At 33.1% G+C, this 22,933-nt stretch overlaps 2 protein-coding genes across 3 annotated transcripts in view; both read left to right on the forward strand.

The window, feature by feature from the left end:
- LOC120147702 (DEAD-box ATP-dependent RNA helicase 46-like) overlaps window positions 1–14,774 on the forward strand; it is a 30,532-nt gene extending 15,758 nt beyond the window's left edge. Inside the window, exons 1-9 of one of the 2 annotated variants that reach the window (XM_039161013.1) lie at window positions 10,132–10,265; window positions 10,899–11,223; window positions 11,585–11,740; window positions 11,824–11,892; window positions 12,456–12,725; window positions 12,870–13,220; window positions 13,307–13,581; window positions 13,760–14,146; window positions 14,295–14,771. In XM_039161013.1, coding sequence (XP_039016944.1) covers window positions 10,924–11,223; window positions 11,585–11,740; window positions 11,824–11,892; window positions 12,456–12,725; window positions 12,870–13,220; window positions 13,307–13,581; window positions 13,760–14,146; window positions 14,295–14,457 — 1,971 coding nt within the window. In that variant the 5' untranslated portion in view covers window positions 10,132–10,265; window positions 10,899–10,923 and the 3' untranslated portion in view covers window positions 14,458–14,771. Of the gene's footprint in view, window positions 1–10,131; window positions 10,266–10,898; window positions 11,224–11,584; window positions 11,741–11,823; window positions 11,893–12,455; window positions 12,726–12,869; window positions 13,221–13,306; window positions 13,582–13,759; window positions 14,147–14,294 lie in introns of those variants that run through there. The other variant, XM_039161014.1, reaches the window with a different exon arrangement.
- A 5,223-nt stretch (window positions 14,775–19,997) lies between these two features.
- Window positions 19,998–22,443, forward strand: LOC120147508 (transcription factor MYB118-like). Its single transcript, XM_039160868.1, has 3 exons — window positions 19,998–20,767; window positions 20,863–20,989; window positions 21,907–22,443. The coding sequence occupies exons 1-3, from the start codon at window positions 19,998–20,000 to the stop codon at window positions 22,441–22,443; spliced, it is 1,434 nt and encodes a 477-aa protein (XP_039016799.1).
- The last annotated feature ends 490 nt before the right edge of the window (window positions 22,444–22,933 follow it).

Genomic DNA, 22,933 nt, shown 5'->3' on the forward strand with positions numbered 1-22,933 from the left:
ACTCAACTCCAAAGATATCCGTATCATATTTTGTGCTCTTGGACCAGATAAATATGGAAGAGTTTCATCTTGTACAATCGCCAAAGAAATATGGGATAAACTACAAGCCACTCATGAAGGCACCGACGAGGTAAAAGAATATAAAATTAGTCTTCTAACACATAGCTATAAAAATTTCAGAATGAAACCAAATGAAGATATCAAAGCTATGACGAATAGATTCTCAAAGATTGTTAATGGTCTCAAGTCATATGGAGAGATCATTCCAAATGAAAAGCTTGTGAGGAAGTTAGTTTACTCACTTCCAAAATCATGGCAATCCAAGAAGACGACAATCATCGAGGCTAAGAACCTAAAGTCCTAACTCTTGAAGAGCTAATCGGTTCCCTCTTCACTCATGAAATGATGCTTGAAGATGAGGTAGACCTCGATAAGATTGGTAAGACACCAAAGGAGAAGGAGAAGAAGAAAAACATTGGAGTTGCTCTCAAATCCACAAAAGATAAGAGTGATTCGGATGAAGATGACGATGACGAGGAAATGGCATTGTTTTACAAACGGTTCAGAAAAATGATGAGACCTTACTGAGGAAGAAAATTCAAACGAAATGAAGGCCTCAAAAATGAACCAAAAGAGAATGACCCTATCATTTGCTATGAATACAAAAAGTCGGGGCATGTCAAATATGATTGCCCACAATTAAAGAGAAATGGTCAATCAAAGAATAATCACAAGGCTCATATGGCTACATGGAGCTATGAAGAAGGTTTTGATGAATAGGAATAAGAAGTAGCAAACTTGTGCTTGATGTCATTCAGGGGAAGATTCTAAGGTAACCTCTAACTCATTTGAATTAGATGATTTATCTTATGATGAGTTATTAGAGGAATATAATGGGTTGGCTTCAGATTATGAGAAATTGTTTTTAAAATATAAAAATGATGTTTCAAAATTGAAAAATGAAAATAAGCTCATATCTAAAACCAACAATGATTTTGAAAGTAAAATTAGTGATTTGCAAATCAAACTAAAAGAGTTTGAAAAGAAAAATTTAGATTTGCAAAATTTACTTTCAAAGGTCAATGATGATCATCAAAAGATAATTAATGATCTTAAAACTTCTTTTGATAGAGTTGGTACAAAACGTTTTGAAAAATGAGAAAATTCAAAAACCAACTTTGTTAGAAAAAGTTTTAAAAACTACAATCATAGAGGTCCCCGAAGAACCTCTAATCAAAAAATCGTTAGAAGTATATGGGTTCTAAAGAACTCATTACTACTAAAGATAAGGATATCCTACACAAATGGATACTTAAGGGGACTAGGATTTTGGAAACTAATGAATATGGACCCAAAAGAATTTGGGTACCAAAAATAAAAAATTAATCTATGTTTGTAGGAAAAGGAGTATTGCTACAAGGCACGAGAAATAAATTCAAACTCATGGTACTTGATAGTGGATGCTCAAGACACATGACCGGAGACAAAAGCCGGTTCATAGAGTTTAACGCCAAAAATGGAGGAGAAGTGACTTTTGGTGATAATTCAAAAGGTCACATTGAAGGTATATGTACAATAAGTAATACCTCTTCCATACAAATATTTTATATGTGAATGGGTTAAAGCATAATCTTTTGAGTATTAGTCAATTATGTGATAAGGGATTCAATGTCATGTTTGAAACTAATGGTTGTAAATTCATTGACATTGCATCTAAAATGATTATGCTTGTTGGTCATAGAATAGGAAACATTTACATGGTGCATTTAGATTCTATAGAAATAACTAATTTATGCCTAGTTGCTAAGGATGAGCATGATAGTTGGTTATGGCATAGGAGACTAGGACATGCTAGTATGAGTGTTTTGCAACGGTTAATTCAAGGAGATTTGGTTCGAGGACTGCCTAAACTAAAATTTGATAATGATAAAATCTGTGATGCTTGTGCTAAAGGAAAACAAAAGCGAATTTCTTTTAAATCCATTAATGATGTATCAACTAGTAGAGTATTACAATTGATCCATTTATATCTTTTTGGGCCATCTAGAACTACTAGTTTGAGTGGAAAACAATATGCATTTGTCTTGGTAGATGACTATTCTAGATATACTTTGGTTCTATTCTTAAATACGAAAGATGAAGCATTAGAAAAATTCATTACATTTTCAAAAGTAATCCGAAATAAAAAAGGTTACTCTATAACTAGTGTTAGGAGTGATCATGGAACTGAATTTGAAAATCTTAGATTTACTGAATTTTGTAATTCTAATGGTATTAGCCATAATTTTTCAGCACCTAGAGCCTCTCAACAAAATGGAGTTGTTGAGATGAAAAATCAAACTTTAGAAGAAATGGCTAGAACCATGCTTTGTGAAAATAATTTGCCAAAATATTTTTGGGCGGGAAACCACAAATATCGCTTGTTATGTTATTAATCGAGTAATGATTAGGCCTATTTTGAAGAAAACTCCATATGAACTTTTTAAAAATAAAAAGCCTAACATTAGCTATTTTCATCCTTTTGGAAGTAAATGTTTTGTTTTAAACAACGGTAAAGACAATCTTGGCAAATTTGATGCTAAAAGTGATGAAGAAATTTTTCTGGGTTATTCCTTAAATTCTAAAGCTTATCGAGTATTTAATAAAACAACTTTAGTTGTAGAAGAGTCTATACATGTTTTTTTCGATGATAATCTCCTTCCGAGGAAGGATTCTTGTGTGAATGATGATGTAGGGATTATAAATATAAATGAAAGTTGGACATGACGTTGGAGAATCATCATCAAAGGAAGAAACAAAAGATGAGGAAACTAATGATCCTCTCGAGAATCCAACCATTGAAGAAAGGGAAGTATCTTATCCAAGAGAGTACAACTATGTCAAGGATGGTGAAATTATAGGTGATCCATCCAAAGGGGTAACAACTCGATCTTCTCTTAGAAATATTTGTAATTATGTTGCATTTATCTCATGCATAGAGCCTAAGAATATTAAAGAAGCATTAAATGATGAACATTGGATTATGGCTATGCAAGAAGAGTTAAATTAATTTGAGAGAAGTAAAGTATGGACATTAGTTGAAAGACCTAGTAATAAATCTACTGTAGGTACTAGATTGGTATTTAGGAATAAGCTTGATGAAAGTGGTAATATAGTGAGAAACAAGACTAGACTTGTTGCTCAAGGCTATACTCAAGAAGAAGGCATAGACTATGATGAAACATACGCTCCTGTAGCTAGGATGGAAGCAATTAGAATGTTATTAGCATTTGCATGCTTTCATGAATTTAAATTATATCAAATGGATGTTAAAAGTGCATTTTTAAATGGTTTTATAAAAGAAGAAGTGTATGTGGAACAACCTCCTGGTTTTGAAGATTTAAAATTTCCAAATCATGTTCTTAAATTGACAAAAGCGCTTTATGGTTTAAAACAAGCTCCTAGAGCTTGGTATGAAATATTGTCAAACTTTTTAATTGAAAAAGGTTTTTCAAAAGGGAAGGTTGACACTATATTGTTTTTAAAGCATAAAGGTAAAGATTTATTAGTAGTTCAAATTTATGTTGATGATATAATATTTGGTTCTACTAATGATGTTCTTTGCCGTGAATTTTCTAAGCTAATGCAAAGTGAATTCGAGATGAGCATGATGGGGGAGCTCTCATTTTTCTTGGGACTCCAAATCAAGCAAAGAAAAGATGACATCTTCATCAATCAAGCTAAGTAGACAGACATTATGTTTAGTGTTTGCTTATATGCTAGATTTCAATCATGCCCTAAGGAATCACATTTACTAGCTATTAAGATAATCTTTAGATACTTTAAGGGCTCTCCTAGATTAAGACTTTGGTATCCTAGAGACTCTAGCTTTAGCTTGCATGCCTTTTCTGATGCGGATTATGGAGGATGCAAATTAGATAGGAAAAGAACCTCTGGTACTTGCCAATTCCTTGGAAATATGTTGATTTCTTGGTTTTCAAATAAAAAAATTGTGTTGCATTTCTACTACTGAAGCATAATACATTTCAGCCGGTAGTTGTTGTGCACAAGTTTTATGGATGAAACAACAACTTTTTGATTATAGAATTGAAGTAGGTACCATTCCTATCAAGTGTGACAATACTAGTGCTATTTGTCTCACTAAAAATCTCATCCAACACTCTAGAACTAAACATATTGAAACAAGACATCACTTCATTAGAGACCATGTTGCTATGGAAGATGTAGTTCTAGAATTTATTGAACTTTGATTCAATTAGCGATATGTTTACAAAGCCTTTAGACAATGAACGTTTTTGGACACTTAGGAGAGAATTAGGTTTAACTGACCTATCATCACTAAGTGTTTAAAATAATTTTAGCACTTTTAAGAATAAATGAAAAATTGTAATATTTTTTATTGCATTCTTTGCTTTTAGTTAGAGGGAGTTTATGATTCTTGGTGAAAATTAACTTTATGTTCAAATGTATTGATTGAACATTATTAATTTTCAAAATATGAGTTGACAATACCACTAGAGAAAATTAATTTAGCATTTTGAGTGTTTAAATTCAATTTTAGCATTTTTGGTGCAGAGGGAATCGATACCCCCCTTGAAGGGGAACTGATTCCCCCTTTGAAGGGGAACCGATTCCCCCCATAGGGGAATCGATACCCCCTAGGGGTTCTGGTTATATCGCGCAGAACACCCTATTTTTGCCTCAAACTCTCTTCTCTTCTTCTTCACGACGTTCTCCTCTCTACTCTCACCCTATCTCCATATTTCATCAAAACACCATTTTTAATCGAGTTACTTGAAATATCAACTCCTAAACCTGTTGAAATCATCAAATTTGTGCAAACTTCATCCAATCTCACTCAAATCTGAAATTCTTCAAGGTATTTTTCTAAAACTTCTATTTTATCATCTTTGAACATAATTAGTTTTAATTAGTTCTAGGTTGAACTTTAGATCGGGCAGTGATTGTTTAGTGTTTAGAAACTAGATTTTACAACTAATTTCATCACAAACACAAGAATTTTTCAAAATTTTGAAAATTTTCGAAATTAAAAAAAAATTGTTTTGATTTAATTATATTTTTATTATGAAAACTATATGTATATTGATTTTCAAAACCTTATTTTTCAATAGTTTTCAAAAACTTTGCTCATTAGGATTGGTTTAGAAAACCTTGAGATATTGAGGACTCAATTGAGTTTTGGATTGATTATATTGCATACATGTGTTTTAAAATTGTAGGTTATTCTTTCTATTCCAATTACCTTAAATCATGTCTCATAAACGTTCTAGACCTTCTTCTAGTCATTCTAGCCAACCTCCAAACTCACCTCTAAATCCTCCACCTATCCAACAAATTCCTATTCCTAATCCCGATTATCCAAACATGACCATTCACAATTCTTGCTTCAATGAACCCGGTCTTAGACAAAATCTCTATTTTAGGTTTTGTCAATACTTTGAGTCATACAAAATCCGGGAAGAACGCATCCCATCTCTTCAAGCCATGTTAGACATCAATTTTCGACATCTTCCTACTCTTCAAGAGTGGAAATTTGACAAACTTTTTGAGCTTGAACCAATAGTCTACCATCAACTCGTTCGTATCTTCTACTCTAATGCCGTTTGCATTCAAAACGGGAGAAAACCTTTACCACAGGAATTCGATCCTATCTTCTAGACGATTCTTTCATCTTGACCCGAAATACATAGCCAAAGCATTAGGAATAGATAATGACGGGTTAGACAATGAAAAACTGACGGTAGGATCTCAGTATAAACGTAAGGATATTGCGAGTGTGTTAGATCTTCACGACCGTTTTCTTCATCTCATGATCTCTTGGTGGTTTCGACCATCCGGAGGTCGTTACTCTACTCTTCGAGCCATATTTATTTTGGCTACATTGTGTCCAAAATAATCTTAAAATCAACATTCCACAGATTATCTTTGCTGAACTTGTCAAAACCATAAATCTTGTTCCTAATAAGAAATTATGTTCATCTTTAGTTTACGGTTGTATTCTTAGTAATCTGTTTAAGAAGGCTGGGCTTAGAGTTGGTCTTGATGCTTCCTTTCCCCTCAAAAATCAAATCAACCTATTTTCTTTAACCAAATCGGGATGGAAGATCAATGAAGAAACTGGTCTTTGGGTTCGTACTCATAAACAACCTCCGAAAGCCGACGATCCGACGATGAGCAAGAACATCACGAGGAACAAGAAAAACCAGAGGAACAAGTACAACAAGAAGATCAAATGCCTCCATACTTCTGATCATTTATGGAGAACATTGATTTGAGGCTTGCATCCATCGATTCAAATCTGATGCTACCACCGAAACGATGAATCGTCGTTTCAACAATTTGGATGAAAGGGCGATGTAGTTTCACGTGATGTGACCAACATTTGGTCACATTTATCTCCTCCTGATGCGCCGATGGACGATTAGGCCCTGTTTCTTACTTAGCTTTATTGGATCAAAACTTCAAACTTATTGTTTTCAACATTTTGAATGACTTTGGATTGTTTTTACTTTAATTGTTGGATGTTTGAATTTGGTTGATGGATTATGGATGTTTGAACTTATATTTCTATATATTTGGTTTGGTTAAATTTATTCATTATTGCATCATTTATATTATGTTAGATATATGACCAATTTTGCCATGTCACTTTTTTTATGAATATTGATTATGAAACTAATGGCTAACCTTTCTCTTGATTGTGATCTTAGCAGCTTAAGCTATATTGATAATCAATTAGCCTAAATGATTTAAAAAAAACTTGTTTAAGATCTTTTAAAAGTCTTTTTGATTTAACAAAAAGGGAGAGAAATGTTAAAGTGTTTTTAAAGGGGAGAAGTGTTAGAGTAAGGGGGAGTAATTTCAAAACTTGATTTCAAAATCTTAAAATTACTAAAATGTTTTGTTATATCAAAAAGGGGAGATTGTTGAAAACATTTTGATATTTCGATATAACAAATTAAGTTAAATGAATTTTAAGATTTTCCAAAAGATTTTCTGAGTATATTCGATATAATTATTCGAATATCAAAATATTACTCCAAATCTTTCAAATGTCATTTTTAATCCTTACTCAAGTGTAAAATTAAGTTTTAATCTTAAAATAATTTCAAAACAATTTTACAAAGTATTTCGAACCATTTCAAAGTAAAAAATTCCAGATTGCTCAGAGGGAACCGATTCCCCCCCAAGAGGGTACCGATTCCCCCTGATGGTTTGGCTCCGAGAAAAACAGAATGCTCGGAGGGAACCGATTCCCCCTATTTAACGGTCGAAATATTTGAATTTTACACTTAGGGAACCGATTCCCCATGAGGGGGTACCGATTCCCCCCACCCTCCAAGATGTTTTATTAATTGATTTCACACTAAAAATGCTCCATTGACTCCACTAATCATCCCCAACGATCAGAATCAATTGAAGGAGTATTTAAACAAGCTTAGAAGTCATTGATCAAAAACAAGAAAACACAATAAACAAGAATCAAGAGAAAATCAAAGAGAAAGCATCAAACCTCAAGTTTGAGCATTTCAAGCTTATTTTTCATTCAATATTCATTTTGCTTTCAAGAACAATCTACCTTGTGAGGATTTCCTTGTAAGTTTGCAAATTTGTAATATTCTCTTGAGAAAGAGTGTTCTCAATAATTGGGGTATATTCTTGAGGGAGTTGTAAGGTTATCTCTTTGGCCTCAAAAGAAAGAACAAATTAGTGAATTTGTTGGAAAATCCTTAGTGTGGATAGCTAAGGTGGTGGACGTAGACTTTGGTTGAGAAAGTCGAACCACTCTAAATCACTGTGCAAATCTTTTCAATTTTCTGCAAAAGCTTCCACCAAAATTTTTATTGCCAATTCACCCCCTCTTGGCCAATTCCATCGATCGATTAACTCAACAGACATAAAATTATTATCTTGCCCAGGGCATTAAAACTCATTGGACCGGCCCTAGTGGCAAAATTGCAGTGAAACATAAACGTCCGTGCTAAAATTGACAAAATTGAAACGTCAGTGGCATTTTCGAGCCCGAGCTTAAAGACGAGTCTTATTTGACGTAGTTTACCCAATTTGTTTTATAGATTTATTGAGTTTATTAAAAAGTTTTACAATAACTATTAGTTAATTAGTTATATGGTTTTATAATAGTTAAACTTGGTTTAAATTACTGGAGTGAGGTTCATGTAATCCAGAACCTTTATCAACGATGTGGGATCTTATATACATATTTTGGATACATCATGTATTTTAAATAACTTAAAATTTTGTGCTATTTTAAACTATCATTTAATTTAATTTCATTGAATGGTTTTAGTAATTTAAGAAGACTTATTATTATTCGGTGATTCAAATTTAAATAATGATATTTACAAGAATGGACGAAATTTTAGATTTTTGAAAAATAATTTGATTTTGATCCGATGTTTTTGGTCATTTACCATACGAGTGTATTAATCTTTTTCTAATTTTTTTAATTTGCTTAAATAAAATATGAGATAGTGCAAATTTCTGAACCCTCTTGGGATATTCTTTTTAAAAAAATTCAATGATTTTAATTTCAGAATTTGAATTCACAATGGTAATTCAGTAAAAGAAATCACCTAAAATCGAAGAAGTCAGCCCAAAATTATCCCATTTCCATATGCCCAAATACTTGTTGTTTTGAGCTTTTAAAAGGCTTTATTTGTTATTTAAGACCAACAATTTTAATTTTTTCGGCCTAAAAGATTAATATAGCATTTAGGTTATATATATAAAAGATAATTTTATTTATTGACAGAAAATTTTATAAAAATGCAAGTAGAGTTAGATAACTGTTATGTGTGTTGTTTTTGACTGTTTTCTATTTATTTTTAAAAATATTATTTAAGAATAAATTATCAATTAGTTTAAGCGATTAAAATAAATATTATTATTTTTAGAGGTTTTGGATTCGAACAATCAAATAGTTAGATGATTAAAGAAATATTATTAATTAGTTGAAAATATTATGAATAAATATTATCTTATAATCATTATAAATTATTAAAAATACAATTTAATAATATATATCGGTCATCTAATTTTGTTCGTGGTGTTAAAAAAATCCACTGCTAATATACAAAATACTAATTCATACATTAATTATGAATATAAATAATCAATATGATTTTAGTGAACTAAATTAAAATAAAATATAATATAATTCATCTATATATTAGTGTACCGTTTAAATGGTTTAAATTTTTAAATAATGTTAATCAATCAAAATACCATCGCATTTTAGGGTTTGTATTAGTTTTATTATTTAATTGTAAAAAATATTTATTTTTATTTTAATTAATATTGGCTGTTAGTCCATTAACAATCGAATGATAATTTGATGTTGATGTAAAAATTTTAACAAAATATTCTTTTATTCTATTTTATCATACTTTTCATCTATTTTCATTTGTCATCCAATTTTTTCATTTTAGCATTGTTTAGAGTCATTCTATATACAGATGAACTTGTTTATTCGTTTATATCATTTTTTTAGTTTAGATTTTTTTAAAACATCTTTAAAATTCACAAAATTAAATTCGAAAAAAAATATTTTTTTTGAGCTTTAGGATGTTTGTTAAAAAATTCAAATAGTGAGAATTATTCTTTCAAGAAAATGAATTATATTCTTCGAAAATAATCTCGTTAAAAGAGATCGAAGTGTTGAAACGCCAAATATTTAAATAAATTTTCGTATATTTTGAGTGAACTTCGTAAAAAATTAATTTAAGGATAATAAAGAGAAATGAAATGTGAATATTTTAGTATTGATCTTGCTACAAATGATGATCAATAATGAGTGACGATTGACTAGTAACTATAATCAAAGTAATTGTAGGATCCAAAATGATACACAAACTAAAATTCAATACATAAGAAGGAAATCTTTTAAATTTTAATTCACAAAATAAAGTTTACGGGGAAAAATACCATCACATTGTTAGATTCGGTTGAACACTATAATTGAAGCTAAAAATATAAACTTAGTTCTAAAATAGATACAAACACTAAAGTTGAGTGTTATTTGATACAATTTTCCCTTAAAAGTCCACATACATTGATTTCCCACGTTTCCCCGTCTTTCCCACTTTTTTTTTCCTTCGTAATTTGTAAAGCACACAGCAGCCAAATGAGGGAAATAGAGGTAACCTAAAAAAAACAAAAACCTCGAATATACCCCAACAGTCGGAGCGATTCTCGCTTCGTCTTCCTCGATACGACACCGTCAGGTACTTCCATTTCCGTGAACATCTCTCTTTTGTCTTCCTGATCCGTTTTTCGTTGTTTTAGGTTTCATTCTAAAAAATGATAAAAGGCTTGATTTCTAGGGTCCTGAGTTCTAGTTATCGAAGATTTCCACTCTTTTTTTGTTACATTGCATGCTGGTTACGTCAGTGTTTGAGTTAGGGTTTAGGGTTTGAATGCTTATTGGTAAAATGCAGTTACTTCCGTATTCATTTTGGAGTTTTGAAGATTGTTTGAGCTTTGTTTTAGGTTTTTCAGGGCATTCTTGGATATAGGTATTTCCATTTCAAAATTACGCATTTAATTTCTAAGATGATTTTGGTTGGAGAAAAAGGTAATAATGTTGCTTAGATTCTATTTTGTATTATTTGGTTTGGTTTAGAAGTTATTTTCTTACTTCCTTTTTTTTTTTTTTGCTCCTTAAGCTATCTATATCTTTATATTTGTCTTTTGCTTCCCCGAAAATAATTCAAAGTGCAAAAGTGAGTGGTACAAAGCAAAAATGATGATTGATTAAACTTTAAAAAAATGACCACAATGCAAACCGAACTCGTGGTTTTGGTTGCCCTATGTTTGTGTTTATTATTTGTGCCTTATGCAATTTTTTGGGCTTGCAGATTTTTGTTGTCTGCTTTTCTTGCTATGGCTTCCACTGCGACTGCCTCTTCTACTGGTCCCCGTTATGCTCCACCTGATCCCACTCTACCCAAACCATGGAAAGGCCTAGTTGATGGTAAAACTGGTTATCTTTACTTTTGGAATCCGGTAACAAATGTCACACAATATGAAAGGCCTACAAGTGGTGATTCTGTCCCAAAACCTACTTTTACACCTTTAAGTTCTTCGGTTCAAGTTCAACAGTCTTCTGAAGGATGTCATGGTTATAATCCTAGCAAGGAAAATGACCGGGATGAAAAGGACAGTGAAGCCATATCAAGCCAGGTATTTGATCTACTTTCTGCCCTCTAAATCAGGTGCTTGATTGATCTGTTTTTTCTTGTCCATCTTAGGTGAAATTGAAATATAGTACTGAACATTTCTCTTGTTAAGAAATGAAATACGTAGATGTTCATTCTGGTGGTTGAACTGTTACGCTTGTAACTTTGATTTTTGAACCTTGGATTCATGTCCTTATCCAAGCTACTTATAATTTATTTTATCGGATTATCAGAATTCCTACTTGGATTTTTCAGTGTCATAACCTCAAGCATCTGAAGTGGGAATCTATGATAGTTGCATACGGTATAGTTGCATACGGTTATTCTCCTATCTAACGTTTTTGACATTCTTAATTTTGCAATAGAATGCTAGAAGTGGACCGGTTCATTCCCATAATAAACCTAATGTGACTTCCAGCTCTGTAATCGGAGGACCTTCAGCTAAGGGGCAAGGAACAGTGGCTGGTGGAAGTAATTTGTCTGGTGATGCTTATCGCCGTCAGCATGAGATAACAGTAACTGTGAGTATTTAGGTGATAATTACAAATAGTTTATAAAATTCTTGGGGTTTTTTTATGTTTTTTCGGTCTGAAAATCTCATTAGGGAGATGAAGTGCCCTTGCCTTTTTCATCATTTGAATCTACCGGATTACCTTCTGAGATACTTAGAGAGGTAAACTATTCTCCTTCTCCTTTATCTTTTGGTATTAATAACATTGGTGGACTTGAAAGTTGAATCTTGTAAGTTAGCTGAGCTTTGCAAGTCGATTTTTTCTTGTGCAAAGTTCTTTCATTGCTGAGGTCCCAATGTCTGATCATCAGACTCATGCTAATTCTTTTTCCATCTTTACTTTTTCTCGCAGGTGCGATATTTACTCCTTGGAGGAGCTAATATCGTACGCTGTGGTACCCTCTGTGAGGGGGTGTGCTTATTATTTGGAGTGTCCTTCTGTGATTGAAAATTTTTTGGGAAGGGCTTCTGAATGACTTAACTCCGTGGTGAGGGCTGACATAGATGCCATTTCAGTCTCCCACTCGGTCCAATTGGAGGCTGAGGCTTCCTTCTGTTCCAGCTTGCATCAGCAAGCAGTGGCCATATGTGGGAGATAATGATTCTTCTGACATAAGCTACTCCCCGATAACTTCTAAATGAAACCATAAGTCTTGAGGCCATTGCTTCTCCTCATGGAAGTTGGTGGATTTCTTTTTTCCTTTTTTTTTGTTTTGTTTTGATAGGTACACAATGCTGGATTTTCTGCACCAACTCCAATTCAGGCTCAGTCATGGCCAATTGCATTGCAAGGTAGAGACATAGTGGCCATTGCAAAAACTGGTTCCGGGAAAACATTAGGTTACCTTATTCCTGGATTTATGCATATCAAGCGGTGCCGTAAGGATCCTCAAATGGGTCCAACTGTGTTGGTATTATCACCTACCAGGGAGCTGGCTACTCAGATACAAGATGAAGCTCACAAGTTTGGCAATTCATCAAGAATTAGTTGCACAGTATGTCCCATTCTGACTCCAGAATTTAATTTGTTCATTTCTTTTGTAGTTTCTTTATTAACTTTGAGTTTCCACAATAATCATTTATATGTTTATTTCTAGGATGCTCCAATTATCTTTGAGTTATTATATGTTTCCATGCAGTGTTTGTATGGAGGGGCACCCAAAGGTCCTCAGTTGAGAGAGGTTGAGAAAGGAATTGATATTGTGGTTGCTACTCCTGGCCGGTTAAATGATATTCTAGAGATGCGGAAAATCAGCCTCCAACAAGTTTCTTACCTTGTGTTAGATGAGGCTGATCGCATGTTAGACATGGGCTTTGAACCTCAGATACGGAAGATTGTGAAAGAAGTGCCAACCCGCAGGCAGACGCTCATGTACACAGCAACATGGCCAAAGGAAGTTCGGAAAATTGCAGCAGACCTACTGGTAAATCCTATTCAGGTCAACATTGGCAATATTGACGAGCTTGTGGCAAACAAGTCTATTACGCAGGTTTGAATTCCATTACTTCTAACCCTTTATTTAAATCAAGATTATCTGAGTTCTTTAGTAGTTTTTGTCACTCTGATTTCATGCAGCATGTTGAAGTATTATCACCAATGGCAAAACACAAAAGACTTGAGCAGATACTGCGCTCCCAAGAACCAGGATCCAAGATAATTATTTTTTGTTCAACCAAGAGGATGTGTGATCAACTTGCTCGCAATCTCAGTCGGTTTGGAGCTGCTGCTATCCATGGTGACAAATCTCAGGCTGACAGGGACTATGTGCTTAGTCAGTTCCGATCTGGTAGGACACCAGTGCTTGTTGCAACTGATGTCGCTGCTCGGGGACTGGATGTCAAGGACATCAGGTGGGGGTTCGAATTTCTGCTACATGGTTCCATGGCTTTATACTTCTAGAGCTCTAGGAAGCCAAAGTTGATAAATTCAGGAAACTCTTGGTTTTTAGAGTTTTCTTGGTGACTTAACCACCATTGCTGCCTGTGAGTATTTCATGATACTGATTGCATTTATTGTCATCTTTCACAGGGTGGTAATCAACTATGACTTCCCTACTGGAATTGAGGATTATGTTCATAGGATTGGGAGGACTGGAAGGGCAGGTGCAACAGGATTGGCATTTACATTCTTTGGTGACCAGGATTCAAAGCATGCTTCAGATTTAATCAAAATTCTAGAGGGAGCTAACCAGAAGATGCCTGCAGAACTTCATGAATTGGCTTCACGTGGTGGTGGCATGGGAAGGCCTAGAGGTTGGGCTCCCAGTTCTGGTGGCCATGATGGAGGATGTGGTGGACGCACTGATTCAGGTTATGGTGGTAGGGAAGGTGGAAGGGGTGGTCGAGGAACTTCTACATTCTCTAGCTGGCATGAAAGAGGTGGAGGGCTTGGGAATGGTAACGAGTCTGGTGACAGGTATGTCAGTGTTCTCTTTTCTGTTTATGGTTATTGGAGTTTGGTAATTATAATGTTCTATACTTGCTGGTGGATTTATATCAGTTATTGCATTATGCTTCTTGGCAAGATTCAGATATATGGTTTTCCAACCCTTGTGTATGAACAGGAATGATTTTGGTTTCCATGGTAGTTATGATAAGGGACGAAATCGCAGCCGGAGTCGTAGCCCTGACAGGTTTGCTAGTGCTTCTGGTCGTGAACAATCCCCAGTGCTCAGTTTTCATGAGATGATGATGAAACGTGATCGGTCATCCGCAGGGGATCACTAATTTCATTTGACCTCAAATTTGAGGTGATTTTGGTATTTTTACAAGGACTTCATATGCTCTCTTACGTATCTGTTTTTTGTGCATGTTATATATGCAAGTATCCCCGTGTATGGTGTTGTGTGCAGCAGTGAAGCAATGAAGTTTCAGAAACTGACCTTACAATGAAATTTTTTGGTTTTCGGTTAGATTTTCTAGGCTATTAGTTGGAAATTATAAGAATGTTTTGAGTGGCCATTTTGGTGGGACTAAAAGATATGAAGTCAAGCTGAAAATGAAATAGTAATGGGAGGAAGAATTTCGGATTTTTTTTGACGTACTGGTTTTTGTTATTTATTTATGAGGAAATATTTAAGGATTGATATACGCAATCGCACTGTAAAGTTTACATGCTAATGTCATTTCAAATGCGCTGCCAGCTTTGCTTTATGTTTTTGCAAAAGACTTGGTAATTTTGAATGCGACAAATAATTATATAATGTCGATGAATAAAATACGAAGTAGATATATTTAAGGTAAAAAATAGCCAGCGTTAATTTGTACTCATTTAATCGTGTTGGAGACTAATCTATGAGAAAGGCTTGTTATGGGCCCAAACATTGCTTTGGCAAGGGACCAAACCCAACATCACTAGGAAGCTTAACATTAGAGATAGACTCTTGGTTCACAAAATAATTTAGGATAAATTACGCATTTGATCATCCATGTCTACATTTACCTTCACCGTCGGTGTCATCGGGAGAGTCTGACCTGTCAAATTATGGGGCCTGCTCTATTGTAGATGGCCCCCAAGCGAGTCCAACTCCATCCCATAGACCAGGATGAAGGTGATAACCTCCCCTACCGTAAATAAACGTGCAATCACGACTAACATGGATCGAAGTTTCCACACCGTACATAAACTGCAAGACAGATTTGATAATAACTCCTATCCCCCATTGAAAGGAGACATGAACTCTAATTGTTGATTTTTGTCTGCAGCTTGTCTCCAACACCCTTTTCTTATGGGTTCCTACAATTGAGGGGAGGTCTAAATATTTCTATGAATTATTCGAATTAGCAACTCCCAGAACACAACATACAATCAATTACATTTGAACTAAAATAAACTCACGACTTCTCAAAATTTATTACCTGTCCCGAGCAGTGCGCATACACATCAAGGTTCTCTATAATATTCATCACCTCTCTTACCCAAGCCTCGCCAAAGATTAGGCTATTATCTGCGGGAAAAAAAGGTGGGTTATTAGCGGGGCCCTTCTTGCTATCCTAACTCCTTTTAGCTGCCCATTAGATGAAGTTTGTCTCATTAGAGATGATAGACCTTCTCAACAAACCAAGAAGAGATAAGGTCTTAGGGTCTCCTTGCCTCAACCCTCTAAACATGGGTCTTTACTTCTTGATTTTAACTTAATTAATTGATCAAATCAAATTAGCTCGATTAAATGGTCTGTTATCGAAATTAGTTCAACCAAAAATATTAATTATTTAATATATTATATATATTTTAAGTTCAAATATGTTAAAGACCTAACTATTTTTTAACCACACTATTCTCATTAAACTTCTAAAACCCAATCAAATTTTAACTCAAATAAAAAAATACCTATATTAAACTTAAATCAATATAAAACTATGAATTACTTTTTTTTCAAAAATTTCAATGTGATTAATAATTTTTTATTAAAGAAATGGTTCAACTAACGGTTAAAGAGAAAAAAATCAATTACTTCAATTGCGTTTTTTGGTTTCAGTTGGTCTATATGGTTGCATAAGAATGAGGTACTGTTCAATAAGAAAACGTGTGGCGTGGATCAAATTTTCGTTTCAGCAGTGGTAAGGATCGGATTTGGAATAAATGTAAATGGCCTGGTTCATGCCCCTCTCTCGGATTTCTTTGGACGTGTGAATGATATAATTACAGTGAAGTAGTAACAGGGTATTTTGTTGAGTTTTTTCTTTTCTTTTCTTTTCTATGTTGGACAGTGCCAAGTCATCAGCAGAGCTGGTTTTTCATATTCCTTATGGACTAGGCACCATTTTATTTGTTGTTTTAAGGTAGTTTGGTGCCGTGACTGCTTTGTAGATCTCCTTAACTTCACTGGTTCTAAGCTGTTTTTTTGTATAAGGCTTGTGTTTTGCTGTGATATGAGGTCAAATCCATGTGACGAGCAGATGGAGTAGGCAGGCTAAAGCTGGCTGTCAATTATTGCTAGAGTTTATGTTTGTTAGCATGCTAAATCAACTAATGTAGTGTGTACATTAGCAGTATACTTAGAAGCTTCCTGAAGTTGAAGCTGTTATAACTGCTAAGGTTGTTAGCAAGTTAGTTTTGGTTAGTTGGTCAGTTAAGGTGGTTGTATTAGCAGCTAAGAGCAGTAGTATATAAGGAGCATCAACCTTGTACTCAAATATACGTTTTTTCCATAGTATCAATAAATCAGTTCATATTCTTCTGTTTACAATACTTCCAACAATGTTCATGTTGGAGGTGTTGTAATTGGAGCATTATTTAAGTTAGCTTTTGGTTTCGGTCACTTTGTAAATGCATTGCTCGACTTTGCTTATGGTATTTTTCCCTCCAATTAGGTGTACCGAAGTTTTTTAACGAGGCCTATACATTTTCATTTTTTGTATGTTCAACCGTTGATAATAACATACAAAACGCTCCTTAAAAAAGCATCCTTACCTTTAAATAGAGGAAAAGTTTGGCCCACTTTTCCTTTGAAAGTCATTGAATAGAAAATCAATCTTACACACCTCGTAATATTGTTTGATATATGCATAAAAAATATACAATTTATCTTTTGAATAAGAAATTAAAGTTGATTCCAAAATTTGAAAATATCAGTTGACTAATAACGATTTTTCATATGGTATTTGGGTATTTATGAATCAAGATATTTTCTTATAACATGATCGTCTATCAATTATCATTTCAACATATCTTGAAACACCTCAACTAGATGTCAAGAGCTCGAGATATGCTCGTTTTAGCAAAGACAATGACAATAAAAAAAAGTATACAGGCCTATCTCATGTTTTTTCAACAATTAAAAATGGTTGTCCCTTGTTCCCATATGTAATGAGGTAAGGGGAGGTAAGATAGTAGGCTGCCCCCAACAATAGGTTGAGAGCAACTTCCGTAGGAGACCTCCGAATCATGAAATACCCTCCATGGGACTCGATCCCATGACCTTAAGGTTAAAAACCTTGTGCTCTACCAACTGAGCTGAATGGTCATTTTTTTTTCAACAATTTAAAATTTATACAAATTGTTCTTTTTGTATTTCTCAGAAATATCAATAAAAGTAATCATTCCATCTTTCAGCGTTCCACTAATCCTAACAAATATTTAGAGTGGGATTTAATAATTAATAATTTCTTTTATGACAAATACGACATAGAAGATGAGATATAACTTGTCATAAGTTCATTTATAAATTTTACCCTGCATTAGTGGATGCATCTTGATCTTGAGTGAATATATAGGAGGATACATTGTTTGAATCACTAGCTAAAATTAGAGAAAATAATAATACTATAATGTATCAATTATTTTCTAAGGAGAACGGTGATATATGTGAAACGATTGAACAATATGTGCTTTTTAACTCACAAATCATATATGATTGAGTTTGAAATAATACTATAATTCATCTTTTTATCTTGAAATAATTTTATGAGATGCTTTTAGCAAAAACCCATAAATTAATATTATAATAAGAAAAAATGAATAAATAGATCTTAGTTTAGCTAAATTATTCTCGACTTTGAAAACGGATTTAGTGTATATAATTATAAATTAAGCTTATAAAATCAAATCTTTATTGTTTTAAAACTATCTGTGAATTCAATAAAATTTTTACTTCAAATAATTTTTCCATCATTGATATTCTTGACTTCAACTCCCCAAGTATCCAAGTGAAAAAGGAATCAAAATTTCAACTGTGAGAATGACGTCATAAATGAAGAAAGTAACTGTAAATTCCTCTCCTTTTTTGGGCAAAAACTTAAGCATAAATCAAATTTGGCGAGGCATTTATTTTCAGGCTCAAAAATGGAAATAAATAATAAATATTCAGTTACAAAGACCAAATGATTTTAGTGAAAAATCTTTGACACTAGGAAGTTTTCAATTTTTGGGGGTCCTCCTAATTTTTTATGCATAAATTATATTATTAATAAATAATTAAATTTAATCTCAGAAGTTAACGATGGCACCAATGCAATCTATAAACAACAGTAAAAATAAATCAAAATCAAAATTATAATAATAAACTACTTTCGTTCGAAATGTAGCATTTTATAAAATCAAACCCTATTTAATCCAAAAATCCACTAAAAACTGCAATTCTTTCAAAGCATATGACATTTTGTTTGGAAAGAGTATTTTTTTTAAATAATTACATAATTGGTGTAATAAATTCTGATATATATATATATATATATATCAATGTATTTTACTGAAGAACACGATTAATATTTTTAGTTTAAAATTTGTTTACAAAGATTGCACTCATAGATTATTTCACGAAATTGAAAAAAAGTATTATACATTATCTTAACTAAACAAAATTAAGTACTCATTAATATTTTTCTTTAGAAAACACTATAAACAAATGTATTTATTATTTTTCTATATATATGTTTTGATAATTAATAGTGGTTTTTTTGTGTGGTAATTTTTCTATATTTTTTCGATGAGTTCGTCCTAATGAGTAAATTTGACTAAACTTGACTTATTTCTCTCTATTATCTCTTCACGTTTTCTCTGTGTTTTTTGTAAAATGCATTTAAAGTTATAATCCATAAATATTAAATTAGAGGTCCCAATTTTTCCTCTCTCAAAAATTATAAATTATGAATAAAGCAATGAAAGATGTAATTAAAGAGAAAATCAAAATAAAAAACCATTTAATTGGTATTAATCTTGATTTTGATGCTATAAAATTAAAATTAAAAATTGATTAAAGATTATTTTTTTATTAGTTTGAGATGATTGCAAAGTAATATCTGATGGAAGATCTTTAATCATTTGATAATGAATGGTTAAACATCCCTATAAACGTCGTGCTCAAATCTAAAATCTGTAGAAAAAATAATAATCTCTTTAACTACATAGAACGTTTTGATTCGTACAACTGATTAAAGATTAAAATGAATAATATTTTGAAAAGAATGGAAGGGCCTCTCCATGTCTTCCACGTCTCATTTGGATTAACCTGAGAATTTGCCCTAAAATACAAATCTTTGTAACGAACTAATGATTAATTTGGGTCCATTTTGTTTTGTCCTTTGCAACACTTAACTTGGAAGTTTAACAGACATTCAACTTTCAATATTAACCTTTGATTTCCCATTTCATCAAATATTACCATATAATTCAATTTTCAAATCTCCTCTATTTTTTTAATAAAAAATAAATTAAAAAATCAGAATGACCCCACATAGAAACTTAGCATGAGCCTTTATAAATCATTTTTTTCCAGAACAAACACCAGACCTCCCTTCATTTCTCTTGAAGCTTCAGTTCAGCCTGAATGGAGTTTGATGCAAGTTTTAGAGACGATTTCCCTTTCCTTTCCAGCCTTTTTCCGGAAAATAACTCCAATTCTCCCTTCAAACCTGACTTTAATGGCTCCAATTTTACTTTGGCCGGTGAAGCTTCTGCTTCGGCTTCTTCATCATCTTCCAAAGCCTTGGTTCACGACTTCAATCTCAGCCAAGACCATGATAGCCATGACTCACCTCCCAATCCTCACCATTTTCATCACTCTTCCATCGATGGGTCCACAAAGAATTCTTTCTTTGAGGATTCCTCAACATTCACCGATCTTTTTTTCCAGCCTTACACCGGTGGTTTCTCCGATGACCTCAATGATTATGTCCCTTCCATGTCGTTCACGGTACCGGATCACGGTACGGCTTCAAACAATGGCCTGATTTTCCAATCCTTTCAAAGTACTGAACCCTGCTGGGTTTCTTCTCAAAACAAACCTTCAGCTCAACCCCTAGTCTCTCCGCCAGAAACTGACGACCGTCGGAGTTATCAGCTGCAACACCAAACGCCTCCGCCTCGAGCGGTGGCCGCAAGAGTGGGTGATGAAGTCTCATGCGTCACTGCAGATCAAAATGGGAATCACAATAATAATAATAATCAAGACAAAGTTGATGAGAACAACAGCAACGACAGAAGGTTCCTCAAATCCAAAGGCTTAACAGAGCTGTTAAGAAAACTAATGTTGTCAAAGGTCAATGGACTTGTCAAGAAGACAGGTGAGAAATTAACTTTTTCTCTTCATCTTGTTATGTTTTTATTGTAGTTTTGTGTTTTTTCTTTCGGTTAAATATTAGTTTATACGAAGATCTGATTATATATTTGTGTTTATGTGTATGTTTTTGTAGATTGCTAGTACAAGTGGTATCAAGGCATGGAACTAAGAGATGGTCTCAAATCGCTAAGCTCCTAAGCGGGAGAGTAGGAAAACAGTGCAGAGAGAGATGGCATAACCACCTGAGGCCTGATATTAAGGTTTTTCTTACCTTATTTTCCCCTTTCATTTCCCTCTTTCATCTCACATTAACACATTAACCATACACATACATGTATGATCATGTATGTGTGTACATACATATCCATATTATTATATCATACTATATATGCTTGTATATACATATATGTATGTATGAATGTTTTGGACAAAAAATATTGCACATCATCACATGATGTGTTGATATACATGCATTCATTCAACATCATATGCATACATGGTATTAGTTGTAAAAATTAAAATTTTCAATTATAGATAACACGCGTCGATAAATGAATGGAAACATTTACGTTACGGTTCTTATTTGACGTGGTTTATAAAGTATTTAAAAGTTACCATTTTAATCATTTATCGTTATGTGTGTGATAACGCATAGTATCAGAAAATTTGACTAGTGCTAGGTTAGACCAAAATATAATTAATTCGGACTTATCATAACAATTAATTAAAATTCTCAAATTTAATATAAAATAAACTTGTTAGTTTTATTGGACAAAATGTTTACATAGAAGTTTTTTTGCTTGACCATATGATTGTTGAACTTAATGAACATGGATATGATGATAAAATATTAAACCTTTTTGAGTCTATAAAGGAAAAAGTTAAAATTATATTTATATATAAATAAAAAAGTCAAATTATATTTATATAGCATCAATTTATAAATTTACTGCACTATTATGCAGCATATTATGACATATTATCCTTAGACAAATAATTTTAATATATATATATATATATATAATATTATTTATATTTTTTAATAAGGGGCATCAGGTGATTCATTCTAAAGTGTAAAGATATATATCTGTATACTCTTCCTGCATCAAATATAAGTGCATAAATAATGTATATGGATTATTTTCCCAAAAATATATGGGTTTGTTTGAAATTGCAGAAGGATTCATGGAGTGAAGAAGAAGACAGGATACTGATTGCAGCCCACAGAGAAATAGGAAACAAATGGGTAGAGATAGCCAAGAGACTCCCTGGACGCACCGAGAACACTATAAAGAACCATTGGAACGCCACCAAGCGAAGGCAACCTCCGAGGTGCAAAGGCAAGGGCCGCACCTCTCCCGCACCCTCTCTTCTCCAAAACTACATCAACTCCGTTAGCTCCACCTCAGCTTCCACATCCACATCGACATCGCCTCCAAACACCCAAGATGACAACCAGGAAATGGTGTCCGAATTTACCAACCCTGAGACCAGCCCTAACCCACACTCGGTGCAACTCGAAGACTCAGGTTTCAACCCAACGAGTTCGAATATGGAAGCTTTTAATCATCATGTTCGTCGTCAGCGTCAACAGCAGCAAATGGACTACAGTTTCGGATCAATGTTTGGAGAAGGTAGCAGCAATGCCATTGAGAATTTCATGCTTCCCTTGGAAATGGATTTGCTGGAGATGATCTCTCAAGGAAATCTTTAGTTCGTAATCATATCATATAAAAAAAAGAAGAAAAAAACTAAGTTAGTGTTGACAACATACAGGATTAAGAACTCATCTTTATTTGTTTAAGGTTAATTTGTGTGTTTGTGCTGTAATGTTAGGGGCATCTGTATCCTTAACTTTCTCAGGAACTATCGACTGTTTAATTTCTTTAAAATTTGGGTCTGTATCACATCTTTGATTTATCTTTATTTATTTTCATTACTTCACATAAAATTATATCTAATTTACTCATTTTATAGTATTTTAAGAAAATTATAAATGAAATTATGTGAATAAAAGACATAAATATATTATATATAAATTAGTTAGGATTAAATTTCTAATCACAAAAATGTATTTCTAAAATGTTCATAAAATAGATAATCTTTGAAATTCAAAAATCACAAATATACCTATCTAATATTATTAGCATCAATAAAATATGACTTAATAATTTTTTAAATAACCATTTTTCTAGCGTTCCATC

This window comes from Hibiscus syriacus, unplaced genomic scaffold (genome assembly GCF_006381635.1).
Source record: "Hibiscus syriacus cultivar Baekdansim isolate YM2019G1 unplaced genomic scaffold, ASM638163v2 tig00110940_pilon, whole genome shotgun sequence".
Classification (NCBI taxonomy): domain Eukaryota; kingdom Viridiplantae; phylum Streptophyta; class Magnoliopsida; order Malvales; family Malvaceae; genus Hibiscus; species Hibiscus syriacus.

Excerpts from the sequence above, each read along its gene's own strand:
- LOC120147508 (XM_039160868.1), top strand. The coding sequence starts at position 19,998 with ATGGAGTTTGATGCAAGTTTTAGAGACGATTTCCCTTTCCTTTCCAGC. Across the intron at positions 20,768-20,862 it reads TTTTCTCTTCATCTTGTTAT|ATTGCTAGTACAAGTGGTAT; the intron begins GTTTTTATTGTA and ends ATGTTTTTGTAG. Across the intron at positions 20,990-21,906 it reads ACCTGAGGCCTGATATTAAG|AAGGATTCATGGAGTGAAGA; the intron begins GTTTTTCTTACC and ends TTGAAATTGCAG.